We start from the raw sequence: 15,218 nt of genomic DNA, 5'->3' as shown, positions 1-15,218 counted from the left end.
CAAAACTCACTGAAGCCGAACTTGACAACTTTGCCAGAATCGCCACAATGGGCTCCAAGATCTACTTTTTTCTTGCCGCCAACCCAGCATCACCAGCCATCCTCCTGGCTCGCTTTTGGTATCAGTCTTCAACCAATATGTCCGACTTCTCTCCGAAAGGCCTGATAAAATCCCACCTGGTAGCCAACTGGAACAGGGAATGGGCTAACTCCAAAACGGGCTTGTCAACTCGTGAATTTTTCCCAAACGTCCACTCTTCCTACGCCCTGCTCAAACTCAAGTCAAATGCGCTCACCCCACAAGTGATCACAGGGCACTGCCTTCTCAATCAGCACCAGCACCGCTTTGGTTTTTTGCCTTCTCCGGCTTGCAGTTGCGGCTCCCCTGTCGAATCAGTGTCCCACTATATTCTCTTCTGCCCTGTCCATTCTTTCTACAGACGCCCTCTCATAATTGCTGCTGAAGACCTGAAAATACCTTGGCCCCCAACTCTGTCCGACTTTCCTAAACATGCGCTTCTTTGGAACAAACTAGTCATTTATCTTAAAAGAACTAATCGTCTTAAATTTCCCCCCCCCCCCAGTCACTAGATAACTCCACCACTAGAGTACAAAGCACCAGCTCGCGACGCTCTGTCGAGGTCTCAGAGACCGGTCAGTCATGGGCTAGAGTTGTTAATTGATGCGCCACACCCTACTCGCGAGTACAGACCAGAGCTGTAGTCGTTGAGAGGAAAAGACCCTCCTTGAACAACCGTCTGCTTCGAATTCCGTTCTCTTCCCCTCTTAGCTAATATGGACCGAGCTGGGGACTGCACCCTAGTCCCTGAGCCTGGTCGCAGCTTTACCGGAGATCATCGGCTGATGATCTAGAAGGTTCAACCATGCCGGCCAGGTGCAACCACCGAACCGTGCTCAGGTTCTCTAGGTCTCTGCCTGAACCAGCTCAGTCAACAAGGCCCAGTTTCCCCATCATCTGTAAATATTTTTTAAATGTCTGTATCAATTTTATACCAATGACAAACTCTCATTTGCAAATCTAATACTCGCGTTTATACACTGAACCTCACTCGGTTTCTGGGATCTGCTGCCCTTTTGCAATAAAAAAAAATACCGATTCTCGACAGCATTTCTAAGGTATTGTGCCGATAGTCGTATCCACATCTCGTAAGCTGTGTTGCAGTTGATTAGAGATCTTTGTTGTTGACTTTCAATAGTTGAGATGAGATAACCACGGGCAAGTGTGTCTTTGGTGTGCCAGCTTGCTATAGCAGCAGCATTATAGTGACTACTTGTGCTTCATTGCTTAACTATGGATTAATATAAGGAACGTAAAACATCAACTGAATCATTTATGTAAGATATATGTTGCTGTATACCTCAGTAGGAACCCGTTCTTCTCCAGTTACAACTTTGACCAACTCGTTTTGTTAGAGAAGAATCCAAAATCCAAGTTCCCGAAGAGGAAATTCTGACCATTGAACTTGGCAATATGATTGACATCTCGCATTGAATTCATCTTGTATGTTATCAATAACTGGTATAAGGTACTGGGCCCATAACCTGTTAATGAAATGAAACAAGGATTTGGCCAAAAATCGAAACTTCGCCCTTATGATTGCCCAAAGATTTTGCTTTGCATAACGTTTATGAAACTTATGCTCGAAATCTGGCGTAAGGTGGACTGGAGACTCCATAAGTTATGCAAAACTTATGGCATAAGGGCCCATATTGACTGACAATATGCTTCTTGAAATTTTCGTTTTCAGCGAAAGTTTACTTTCGAATCGAAACCTTACTTTCGGCATTTTAAAATTTTTCAGCGAAACCTTTGTTTTCAATGGTATAACTTGGTGTAAATAAATGTGGAAATTGAACTTTTGCACAAATTAGGGCGAAATCAACTGTTTTTTAATTAATGCGGAATAAATAGATTGGCAAATATTAGTCTGGCAACACTTTAGAAATAATTGCAGACAACTTATTACTTTCAGTTTGGTTTTTTAAAACAGTGGTTTTAGTGATCGCTAAATTAAAAAATGGCTTCAAGTGATGCTTTTTGGAAAATTGGCCATTAATTTAGTGGGAATCGCTTAGAAGGAAGCCTCAGTATGGGTTATCGCAAATGTTGAGCCTTTTTGGGGACATCGCCACAGGTGTGCGTAATCGTTTGGAACAAGTTATCTACTCGACGTCCTACGAATTCAACACCAGAGCATATTTTGTGGGGACTAATGTTGCTAAAGCAATACAACATCGAGAGTGTAAACGCAACCCTTGTTGGAGTATCTGAAAAAACCTTCTGCAAATGGTCTATGATTTTTATTCGCCTTTTAGCGAACCTGTCAGTGGTAAATATAAGTGGTTCATCTGAAATAGTTTTATAATAAAACAGGCTGATACATTTTTGATTCTATTTCCAATATTTAGCTTGATTGAGAGAAACGTTTTGAAAAGGTACAACCAGTTTCGTTTCTCTAGACGGAACAGATTTTAGGATAATGAAACCATCTTCATTTGACCCCAAATGGTATTACCACAAATTCCACGGCCCTGGGCTATGATATAAGGTTGGAATCTGCATCCTCACTGGGGACATTGTTGGGCTCACGAAGGACTTCCTTGTGGTGAATGGCCGGACTTAAGACTAGCTCGAGATGCTTTCATTCACCGTCTTAATTCAGGAGAAGAGGCATTGGCTGATAAGGGATACCAGGGCCAGCATTACTTTGAAAATCCCGAGGGAGACCAGCGAAAGAAAAGAATCTTAGCGAGACATGAAGCGGTCAATGGGCGAATCAAACAGTTTTGCTGTATGAAAGATAGATTTAACCCTGCTCTATTTTTATACCCTTGTTTTTTTCATGCCGTTATTAATTTAACACAATTGATGATTGCAAATGGTGAATCAATGTACGCAATAGACCCATAGTGCGAAAATAATTATTCTTTTGGATCTTTTAAAAAAGAAAGCAATTCTAGGTAGAAATCTCGTAGGTTACATTTTTATTGAAAAAGTTAACATTTACCGCAGCTCCCAGCGTAAATGATTTCAAAATAAGACAACAAAGATTCTGGCAGTTTTGGAGCCATCACAATATCTATTATTTCAGATAAACTAATATGTAAGTGCCAAAATTTATTGTTAACCGGTATACGATCACCAAATGACAAAGGGAAAAATCTCATAAAAGCCCACAATTGTGCAGCGGACATTTTAATGATATTCCTTCATTACCATTATTTTTGCTCAATCCTTGTCTTACCGGGCTTGTTTTTTTTATCAATTTTTATCATTGAAAATATTTTCGAAATTTCGTCATTGATTTCGTCAAGGTCAACAATTTTCTGGGAAATTAAACTTTTAAGAACCAGACCGCAAACATACGGAATAATGCCTTGGAGACATGTATGCATGCAATCATTGATCCAATTTGCCATTATATGAACAAAATTTAAGCGATTCAGAATGCAAAATTTCTTAACTCCCCTAACGTAACCAATTTATGTCTCTTAATAAGGCTTCAATATCTAGTTTATAAGATTTTGGGGTTCTACAGTGGAAATCTTTTTCTTTGAAATAATTCTGGCTTTCTTCTCGAGTACAATAGCACAACGGACAAAAATAATCGTGGATAAAACTTTCTGTCAAGCCAAATATTTGATTGATTGCCAAGTTGTCTCCGGTAAATTGACTAAGCACAGCTCCCGTCCCATTCAAAACGAAATGATTTGTACTTTGACCCATCTTGAAATTTTCGATAAATCCCAGATTCCCCTTGTTGGTTGTAACTTTCGATTATCTTACTCAAGAAAAGAGGGTCATTCAGCAGGAGTGATTTCAAGGTTTTCGAAATTGGAATATATTGAGCAACATTGGGTTTATATTTAGTTTTGATTACTCCTTGCGATGTCATTTCGTTATCTATTCTAGCACTCAGAGAAAGTGACTGTGGGGTAATAAACTGAGAATGGTTTTCGTACACTTTGCGAATGCGATGTTCAGTTTTGAAAGAATCGAAAACAGCGGAAACACTACTTAATGCACTACGATATTATCATGAGAATTAAAAACATTAAGAAGTGATTTTAGTTTTCCCACCAACAAATCAGTAAACGACTTCATACATGTGACAAATTCTAACGTTGCCGAATACGGCACATTTTGCCGCCCACGAAAAGCATTATTACATCAAGGATTTTTTAAAAATTTTTGGTTGACTCATTCGCCTGAGTGTCTTGTAGTACAAAGTCAGTTTCCAGTTCTTCAACGTGGGCTTCCCATGGGAATACCGCCCCCAAATCAAGTCGATGACCTTGAGTGTCTCCGTTTTCGCCAACCTCATGATCCACAACAGCATCAGCGTGTACATTCTTCATATGACGTATGTAAATTGAAACCTTTGATAAACGTTCCTATCATAGGTCTCACACGATAAGGAAATCAAGGGTTCCATTGTTGGAATGTACACGGAAATGTTTTCGTAGAGCCGAAATAAGAACAAAGTTATCGCTGCAAAACTATAGCGGGCAATTCAGCATGATTATGAGCACCTTTTGAAAATAAAACCAATAAGTAATAGCACTGAAACTGATTTTCCTCTTTCTTTACCAAATATTCGCTTCTGAAAACTCACTTGAAACACTCGTAATTTGTAATAGATGAACAAAAAAAATTTAATTGAAATTGTGAACTTGAAGAAAACTATTTTTGATCTAGTGCGAAAATATCGATCTTCGTTTGTGCAGAAACGAAAACAGACTAGCTAACAGAATACTGAATACTAAGGTGGGCGTATATTTATTTTGTTAGTCTCTTATTAGTCCCCTCCTTCCTTCAAATAAAATCTTACGATTGTACCGAAATTACGGGCAGAGGGCGTCGAGAGCGAGAAATATTTCGACACTCTCAGAAAATGCTGAGTCTTGTGTAAGCGCTTTACTCGTGATTATCGTTTTGAAGTCTATGCTCAGTGATTTATACAATGTCAGTTTTTAATTAAGTATGTGGATGGACCCTTGTATCGGGAATCCTAATTCTAACTGTAATACGGATATGGCATTTATTGTTGCTTCTACCCTTGAAGAGCTCATTTCTGAAGGTACGTGATACAGTTTTTAATGAAACTACTTACAAAATTTGTGTAAACATATTAACTAGCGTTTTTATCATTATTTAAGCACAAGAAGAATTCAATTTATCCGGACCCTGCCAAATTGTCAACTTACGTGGAACCGTCATCAAGTCTGACAAAATATTGTTTAAGTTGCATTCTGATGGGACTCGCTTGTTTGTTAAAGCGCCTAGTGATGTAGTATTGATGGGTGTCGGAGCTGGTGAAATACAGAGGGGTGAGGATGCTGGTGCAGTAGTAAAAAGGGTTGAAGAAGTTGGTGTAGTAGTACAGAGGGGTGAGGAAGCTTGTGTAGTAGCAGAAAGGGTTGAAGAAGTTGGTGTAGTAGTACAGAGGGGTGAGAAAGCTGGTGTAGTAGCAGAAAGGGTTGAAGAAGTTGGTGTAGTAGTACAGAGGGGTGAGGAAGCTGGTGTAGTAGTAGAAAGGGTTGAATATGTGGGTGAGATGGAAGACCAAGACAATGGTGATGATGCAGAATTGATGGATAGTGTCGGGGATAGTCAAGGATTGCTGTTTGACAACAGAATGGAAGATCTAGAGAATGAGGATAATCATGAGTCGATAAACGATGAGGTGGAAGAAGAAGCAACGATTGAAACCGATTCAGATGAAGATGAAGACATGCCAGACCTTCACCAGGACGAAAACATGAACGTAAGGCCGTTTCTCCTCTATAGAAATTGATAAAACTATGAATTTATAATTCAATAGTAAAGCTAGTTATCAAGCTAGCTATTATTTATAGTCAATATTTAAGGTATTAAATTTAATGCTTTTTTTGTCATCGGGTTTACTGTAAACTAGGACAAGTACTATCCATTGCAGACCATAATTGTAAGCATGCGGAAGCAAGAAATTCGAGGATTAAAGGGGAGCCGTGTTAATGGAAGTAATTCAGAAAGAAAAGATACCTTCGGCAATTCATACTAGATTAATTATGAACGCAGCTGGTCGCTGGCTTATGTTAAACTGCAAAGAGTTAAGGGCATTAATCATTTACTTTTTTTAATGATTATGCATTAACTTTGAAAAATTAGACGGAAAGATAAGTACCCGAGCCCAAAGGAATTCGCGAAAATGGCCGAATCTATTACGCATTTTTTCCCCAAAACGGGAAATTCGGTATTTAGATTACTCAGTAATCATGTTTAATCCCAGCAGTCTTTAAAACTATATTTAAATTTTTCTCTAATAGAAAATATTTTACGATCCCGTAACGAAAACTGGGACTCTAGAGCGTTATGTCCGGCAAAAGAGAAGCCGTGAGAAGTAGAAAATTCTAAAAAACAACACTAATTCGCCGCTGACTGGAATAAAGACATTTTCGCCAATGGAAGTCAAAGAAGCTGAAATATATATAAGAACCAACACGGTAAATAGGGCCAACAAGCAAAAAATGTTGCATTGCCTAACTGTAACTCGCAAAATCTGACGGGATTTTGTGAAGGATAAAAAGACAACGGCTGATATGATATTAAACAAATACCCGATGTTAATCACGCTACATGAAGCAGAAGGTATTTGTTTGTCTTAATATGTTTTTCCACTTTGAATCATATAGTATGTTTTAGGTATTAGAAAAATTTGAAGCTATAACTGGGAAGCCGTTAGAAAGGCTTGTTCAAACATGGGATAAGATAAAAGATTCGATAATAGAGGAGGCTGAATCTAAATTTGGAAAAACCGCTTCGTCAACTAGCGCGAGGGAACTTATTGCTTCTGCAAAACAAGCCAAAGAAGATTTTCGTTAGCACCATAATTTATAATGACGAGAATATTTTTTGTAATAGATTTTTTTCTTTCAGGCTCGTCCGATTATTCCCTGATAGTTCTTGAGTTACTAACATAAATATTTTTCCTATAGTAATGACCCTAGAGAAAAGGTAAAAGGCGTCCAAACTTCTGAATGCCTTTCGTTGATGTTTCGTAAATTTGAGGTATATAAAACTATGGTTGTCTATATTTTCTTTATATCTTTTGTCACTGAATTCATTATGACTTAATTTCGATTTTCAATTGCCTTTTATTTTATTTTAAGAGAGGTACGAGTTTCGGTTGGGTTCTGTCCGAAACATCCGATATGATACAACCCGGTGTGATCCAAATAGGAAACGATTTTTTCATCAAGATAGGGAAAAAACATTCGCAGCTAGAAAACGCGAATTTGAAATCAGCCCTCTCTTTTCTTCTTGCACATTCTTATATTTTGTCTATCGAATATCCTCTTCCTATCAAATTTGTTTTTTTTGTTTTTTGAAGCTTTTGCGGATTTACCTTTATCCATAAAATAGGTTGTTGTTCAAAGGTTTGTGGAAATAATCTGTCAATCAACAAATAAACATTGAAGCCTGATATTCTAAATTCTTTCTCTCTCGCACTTTTGCAATTATTTATTTTGAATCATAAAACCTTTATAAACTATGTGGGTATAATAAATACGCTCAAAATCATATTTTTTACTCAATAAATAATACATAAGTTTTAAATCAATTAAAAAAACGAATGGAATATGCCATACAGGATATAACACATTTGTCATTGAACGATACAATAACCTTCGTTAACTAAATAATGGCCTTGGTCTAAATTCTTTTTAAATAGGGGCAGTATTTTTTTCTTGTTCAGAATTCTTGAAAGGAAGAAAAATATTTTTGAACTTTTCATACATCGCTAACGGAAAACGCAAAACAATAGACCTACACTTTGCGTACTTTTTGTATGGCGCATTTTCTAAACAAAACTGTACGAGCTCCATTTTTTATTCCAAAACGAATGATGCCAGCAGACATTTTTTTTCTGAGCATGACTCGAGCCATTATTAAACGTTTAGAGAAAGTACCAGAAATGTTAGCCGTGGTTTCTCGTCTAATTGAAGAGCAACTCAAACGCAAAGGTTCCTGCAGTAGAGCTCGCAAAAAATTGCCATTACATCCCTTATCATTATGTCAAAAGGGAATCAGCTACTACTTCAATCTGTATTGTTTACAATTGTCAATGTAAAGGATGGAATGGAGTCAGTTTTAACGACTGTGTCGAAGCTGTTACACCATTGCACAACGACCAAACTCAAATTTTAATCAACTTCCTAACTCATGCCATCAGCATCGTTGCCGACATGGAAAAGGCATTTCATCATATTAATCTGCACAAGGCCGATCGAGATTTCCTTCGTTGGTTTTGGTTAGAAGATCCAATCAACCCTGAGTCTCCAGTAGCAGTCTACAGATTCAGAGTGGTGCCGTATGGAGCTAAGTCATCACCTGCTTTCATCCTCAACGCGTTGATGATGCATCATCTTAAGAAGTCGACCTCCGAAATAGCTGCTGATATGCTGTAAAGTGTATTCGTCGTCAACATCATAACTGGTTGTGGGAGCCCCAGTGCCGCTCTTAATTATTACACTGAAGCCAATCGCATCATGGATAAAGCTCATCTTCCCCTGCAAGCTTGGGGATTCAGTGATGGTGCTGTTGAAAAAAGTTTGGCGTAGGGAGGGAGGGACCCATCACGTCTATCAAAAACTCTTGGTTTGATTTGGAATCAGGAGAAAGATACGTTAAACGTTCAACCACCTAATCTCTCAGCAGCCGATGTCGTGACAAAAAAGAGACGTCCTCAAAGGAAATGGAGTCTTCTATGATCCCCTTGGATTTTATGCACCATTGGGCACTTCATCGAAGATTCTTATTCAAGATATTTTCATATCAGACCTCAAAATAGACGACGAATTGTCTTCCGATCACCTGAAACGATGGAAGGAGTTCGTGGATTCAATAAACGTCGCAGTCGACCAGCAGTTGATGTCATTGCCAAAGTCCCATTTCGGATCAGTTGACGCTGTTCAAGAGCTGCATGTATTCTGCGATGCGAGTCGGCGTGCCTATGGAGCCGTCGCATATCTTTGCTACAAAGAGCAAACCGCATTTGTAATGTCGAAAGCACACATTACTCCTATTAAGGATAGCCAGCGGGAAGGAGAGAGAGATATCTCAATTCCAGAAGCGGAATTGATGGCGGCCTATCTCGGCACTCTTCTAGCCACGACCATCATAACAGCTTTAAAGAAGAAAGGCATCCGGATGAAAATATTTCTCTGGAGCTATAGCCAAATCATTCATTTTTGGATCTCCAAGTCTGAAGGACATCCTCGTCAATTCATTACAAATCGGGTCAAGAAGATCAGAGAGTTTACTCAACAGAATGCCGCAACATGGAGATATTTGCCATCGGAGGATAATCCAGCTGACATTCTGTCGCGCACTTTAAAAAATGTACTTGTTTGTGCAAATCTACTTGCAGAGTTATTTGGGTACTTAATACAAGTAGGCCTCAAATCTTAACACTTGATTGCAATTAACTACTTATTTATTAAGTAAGTACGTTCTTAAGAAAAATGGTCTTAGTGTACGTGAAGCTGAATCTGAAATCTGTACTTAAAAATATACCGGTACTTAAAATTAAGTATCGTAATACTTGTTTGGTGAATCTGTAATAAAAAGCAATGCCTGAAAGCCATACATTTTATGGTAATTTTTTATGGAATAGTCTTCTGCTGCATTCCATATATAAGAATCGTAATTATAATGACGTACAAACAAAGAGTCAAAGATCAATGCTTGATTGCATTGATCTTTGACTCTTTGTTTATTGAGTCAAGTTTATTGAAATGGAAATACAGGCATGTTTATAGCTGTAAGTTCATTTTATCCAGAAATGCAAAATAAGACTTTAAAAACTTCGACACACAATCGGGCGTTTTTTTGGTTTCTAGACGAGATCGAGTTTTTCCTTGCCCAATTCGTCGTCTCTTAGGCTGTGAACTCTCTTCACTATACCGGTGAAAGCCCTTTAAACACAAATCGTCTACAACTTTTAAAATTCCATATAGGGCAGGGTAGCAAATGTCGAATGTATAATAGATCATCGATAAGATATTCAGCAATATTACGGAAATATTGCCCTCGATGCCCTCAACTGTATAGGAGACGCCGCTACCAGGCTTAATAATCATCTTCTTGATGGCTTTGTTGCTGTCTAAGAAAAGAATGCTGTGAGGACTGGTATTATCAGCTCGGGTGTTAGGGACGACGCCACCGACCTGGAATTATTGCATAAAAGAAGGTTATTGGCCATTAAATATAAGTTGTGAAAGACAATCAGTACCCTTTCAATAGCGAAGAGTGGTGGGTCATGCCGTGTCCCTTTTTTAGTAGAGGCCAGATTGTTGACGTGTACAATAATTTCGAGATTCGAGAGGTCAGAATAGTCCTCACGTTTGTTCTCAGTCGTCAAAAATAGCCGAAAATACGAGAGATGATTATTAAGCCTAGAAGTAAAAATCTCTCTGGTGGTAATGCCCAATGATTCCCTCTCGAAGTCATGCAATACCTATAAGTAAAAAGGTAAGTTAATGCGTGACCCATATAATAATACTGATATGTATAATAACCGTTTGAAAACTTTTGTACTCGGGAAGTGTTCTTATTATTTCATCACATTTGAGGGTATTAGCGTGTACAAATGTTCGCCTGAAAGCAAAAGCCGCGTCTTCTTTGCTGGCTTCAGCAATCGACGTGGCGGTTTCCTCGTTTTCTTTCGGTGGTTGTAGGCCTATAGCGTTATTTTTTCCGCTCCCATCCCTTTGTTTTCTCTCGCGCCAACGAAAAAACAAAGGGGTGTGTGCGGAAAAAAGGGGAATTTTACTTTTTCGTTTTTTAACTTCAAATGAAACTTTGAAATATCAATCAAAAAAATTGAAAATCAGACCTGATATAAAGCTAACGCAGGTCGATTTTTTTTAAAAGTCGCGTTTCCCTAGCCCTATCCGTTCAGCTGCAAAAAAAAGGCTAAAGTGGCCTAATTTGCATAAGGTCCTCTCGGCATTCTAAAGACTTTAGAACCGGCTAAAAGTACTTTAGGAAATGTAAAAAAAAATCAGAAAAAAATCAGAGGTGTTCTCACTACTTCTAGCTATGTACATACCAAATTTGAAAGCATTTGGTTAAAAACTGTAGTACTGGGAGGACTGCAAAAACAGCGTTTTTGCATAAGGTCCTCTCGGGCTTCCAAAGACTTTTGGAAGGTACTGTATAAGTGAACCAACCTGAAGGAGTCGGTATACCATCTCATGTGCACACATTCCCCCCCCCAATATCCTTTCAGCCCTAACTCTCTCTTCAGATATGAGAGTACTTCATATTTGAAATGGAGTTCCTTGGTAACGACGATGACGATGTCGACTTTTTTTCTGCTTATTAGTCAAAGACGTAAGTAAATTTTTTTGGTGCACATTTTATCCTTTCATTATTTACCTGAACGTAGATGAGACCCGCATCCCTCTTGATTTGGCCTCTTCGTTTAATGTGCGTAAAGTTTCTCTGTCAACAGCAAAGGGTAAAAAAAAACTACCTCAACCATTTCAGTGTTAATTTTGGTTATCCCTAGCAGCATTCAGTTTCCCTAGCAGTACTACTAGCGGTACTCCCTAGCAGACAAGTTTTAGCCACAGTTTCTGTAAGTACTTAACTACTTAATATTAAACTTGCACGATTTATGTTGTGACTGTAAACATTTTTTTGCAGTAAACTTTGTATTGTTTTGTTGATAAGAAAAAAAGTATTTCATATTGGTGAGGCACATGTATGGTTGTGAATGGGAAAGTTTTCTTCCTCGCACTCGTGGCATGCGTCGTCGCATAACACCAACACCGTACAGTGCAATGACGTCTCAAAGGGCAATTAAGTGTTCTATGTGCGATAATCAAACTGAGATACCACAAATGGTTTTTCTTGCACATTGTAGAACATCATAGTGCAACAAAACCGTTTTTTACTCTGTGTTCTGTTGACTCATGCAACAATCGAGCATTCACCGTGTATTCTACCTTCCGTCGGCATTGGTATTTGTGTCATCATAATCGAGGACCAAATCCACCTCTCCAAAATCATGGTATATTTAGTTTAATACATCTACTACGAAGCTATATTGCCTGGCACTTGAATACGGTGATTTTGTGATTATGCTTTATGCACCATGTGACTTGAATATTTTTTTTTCTTATAGAACTGCTGGACGCAGATTTTAACTGTGAAACTGATTCAGTTGAGAATGATGCTGTTGCACTACAACCAGCAAATGAAGATGAAGAAGTTTCCGTGACAGATGCAACTATAACTGGACCGGCTATTTCAATAGAAATCTTCACGGCTGGTTTTCTTCTTGCCCTCAGACATGAGCATTTTCTAAGCTTTGAAACTGTTGCCTTCGTCCAAAGAAATATTGACGAGATTTTTGCGAGGCGGTTAACAGAATTTGAGGTAACTTATATAGTCTTGCACTAGCGTTGTGCCACATTTATTGCTGACGACGCATTTGTAATTTTTTTAAATCTACTTATTAAGCATAAATTGGCTTTGTTGATGCCTTCGTCAACGAGACCTAAACCTGGATATAAACAGGCCATGGCGGAAATCAAGGCCCCAATCTACAAAACACACAGCAAAATGGAGTGATGCTGGGCAAGAAACTTCCCTACAACTCTTCCGCTTTGTGTTTCGCTCGGTTCCTCTTGCGCGGAGTATCACTGGAAGCGCATCGCAGATGGCACATTACAAATTGGACACAATCAAGATAAAGGTTACATCATTCCATTTTTAAAATCACTCCAACAATTGTTGTCCGTTAAGTCTGTGTACGATGCCACTCTCAACAGCTTTGAACGTATTAAAGTGACTGGAGACAAAGGAGTCTACTCTGATGTATGGGATGGGAGCTATGTAAAAACCCACAAACTTTTTATACGATTGAATGGGGTAGTACTGGGCTTTCAATTGTATTGGGACGAGGTTGAACCAGCCAATCCGCTCGGAAGCAAGAAAGGGGAGCAAAAAGTTGGCGTTTTTTTACTGGAGTTTGATGAATCTTCCTCCTACTTCTAAGTCAACCTTGCGTAGCATACAACTACTCGGCGTAGTAAACAGTTCTCTTCTTAAAAAACACGGTATGATTAATTTCGGAGACCGGTATTGAAAGACCTCGCAGATTTGCAAATGGGCGTTAAACTGTTGATTAGAAATGAAGAGCGGGAATGGCATGGGTTTCTTACAAACTGCGTCGGAGATATGCCAGCAAGTAATAAAATGGCCGGATTTAAAGAGAGTGTCAGTTGTGCTGAAAGTCCTTGCCGAATGTGTCACATAAAAAAGGAACAGATGGACTTGGTCCATCATGAACATGACTGTAGATTGCGAGATGTACTAAGCTATAAAACTCAAGTGGAGGAAATCGAAGTTGCTGAAAACGTAAAAGACATAGAAGAGCTCTCGAAAGTATATGGCATCAACGAACAATCGTGTCTTTCGTCTTTACATAGCTTCGATGCAACCAAAGCTTTTCCTAGTGATTATATGCACCTTTCTGACGAGGGATTCCTGAACTTGGAACTGAAACTCTTACTGAGAGTTTTGATTGCGGAAAAGAGGAAAGATCTTGACCAAGTAAACTGCTATTTATCTGTATTGAAATCGCAAAGGCAATTTACTACTCCCCCTAAAATCAAATTTGATGAAGTAATGAGCGACGGCAAATTATCATTTTCCGTTCCTTAAATGTCTTCACTGTCAATTATGATCCCCCTATCTCTTGCGCAATATGTGACTTGCGATGAAAGCCCACAGTATACAAACTATATCCTTCTATTGCGCATATGTGCATCTCTTCAGTGTTACACCTTTACCGAGGATCAGCTAAAGATCACTCAGTTAGACATAGAGAGTCATAACTCCGCTTTTGTTGTACTATATCCCAAGATTTCTGGCTATTCAATTACCCCCAAACTTCATTATTTGCTCCATTTCATTTCCCAGATTAAGTTGCACGGGCCACCGCGATACTCTTATTCTTGTTATAGATACGAATCCAAAAATTCTCCACTAAAAAAAGTTATGCGACGGATTTGTAATTATAAGAATGTTGAGTTTTCGTTGGCCTTCAACCACCAACAACTCCTTGGCCTTGCAATAAAATCTGAGGGGGAGGCGGAATTTTTCTGTGGCGGAAAAGATTTCCAATTTTTGGCTTTTTATAAATATAAAAAGCAAACAGTTCAAGGTTGTCGGCGTGGTTCTCTGTATTCCCCCCCTGCCTTGCTTAGTCGAAATAAATTTGTTATTTCATCTGTAAAGACCTTGAAAGTATCTGGCAGACTCTGTCAGAAAGGATCTGTGTTTCTTAAAGCAATAGAAAATTCCATGCCTGTCTTTTGGAGATTATCAACTGTGTTGATTCTAATCTAGACAACGATAAAGAATTCATTTTCGAAAATTTGATGACTCTCTATTTTTCCGATGACCACCTCTCATTTGTTGTAAAACCGAGTGAAACTTTTTGTGCTATCTCTCAGTTTTCTTCTTTGTTATTCAATTGTCCACTGCAGACAGTGTTGTGACGATCGCAATCGTTCGATCGCGCGATCATGATCGCGATCATTTTTCCGTGATCGCGACCGCGATCGTGATCCAAACAGAAAAACACGATCGGGATCGGGATCGAAGGCCAAAAATAGGACTGCAGAGACTGCAAAGACTGCAGTCTGCAGTCTTTTGTATTGCAAAATAATATTTCACGTTACACCCAAACTATTACAACATGTTGTAGGTGTATGTTTTCAATGAATTGAACTAATAAACATGACATTATACCTGAAAACTATTTCAACGGCACTCAAACCCATATTTCAGTTGCTCATTTCTCTACGTTACTGTGGTTATGAAGCGTACGTTCTATGCACATATAATCCACGTTTTCATCGACAATACAAAAGCGCGCAATATTGTTGAAAGGATTGGAAATACCATAGCCCCAACTACTGATCGTTTAAGTGCAGCTACACTTAGACTCCTTGACGCATTTTCATACTTAGAGCAATTTTTCATACTTGTTTCATAAAAAGGAGTAATCAAGTAAGTGAATACTTAAAATAGTAAGTGTTTTGCAGGTTTGTTAAGTGAATTTTCACAAACAAGTGGCGTGGGCCACTGAACTACTTAGTTTTTCAGTGTCAAACCGCCGCTGTGTGGCTGACCGA

The 15,218-nt window shown here is 38.7% G+C and overlaps 1 protein-coding gene across 1 annotated transcript; it reads left to right on the top strand.

Moving 5' to 3' along the window:
* The first annotated feature begins 7,936 nt into the window (after positions 1-7,936).
* On the top strand, positions 7,937-8,471 carry LOC124199599. The gene is made up of 2 exons (XM_046595438.1): positions 7,937-8,027; positions 8,137-8,471. Exons 1-2 carry the CDS (start codon positions 7,937-7,939, stop codon positions 8,469-8,471), a joined length of 426 nt encoding a protein of 141 aa, XP_046451394.1.
* Positions 8,472-15,218: the final 6,747 nt, after the last annotated feature.

The sequence above is a fragment of the Daphnia pulex genome, chromosome 8 (genome assembly GCF_021134715.1).
Source record: "Daphnia pulex isolate KAP4 chromosome 8, ASM2113471v1".
NCBI lineage: Eukaryota > Metazoa > Arthropoda > Branchiopoda > Diplostraca > Daphniidae > Daphnia > Daphnia pulex.
This window is presented reverse-complemented; position numbering and strand designations above follow the sequence as displayed.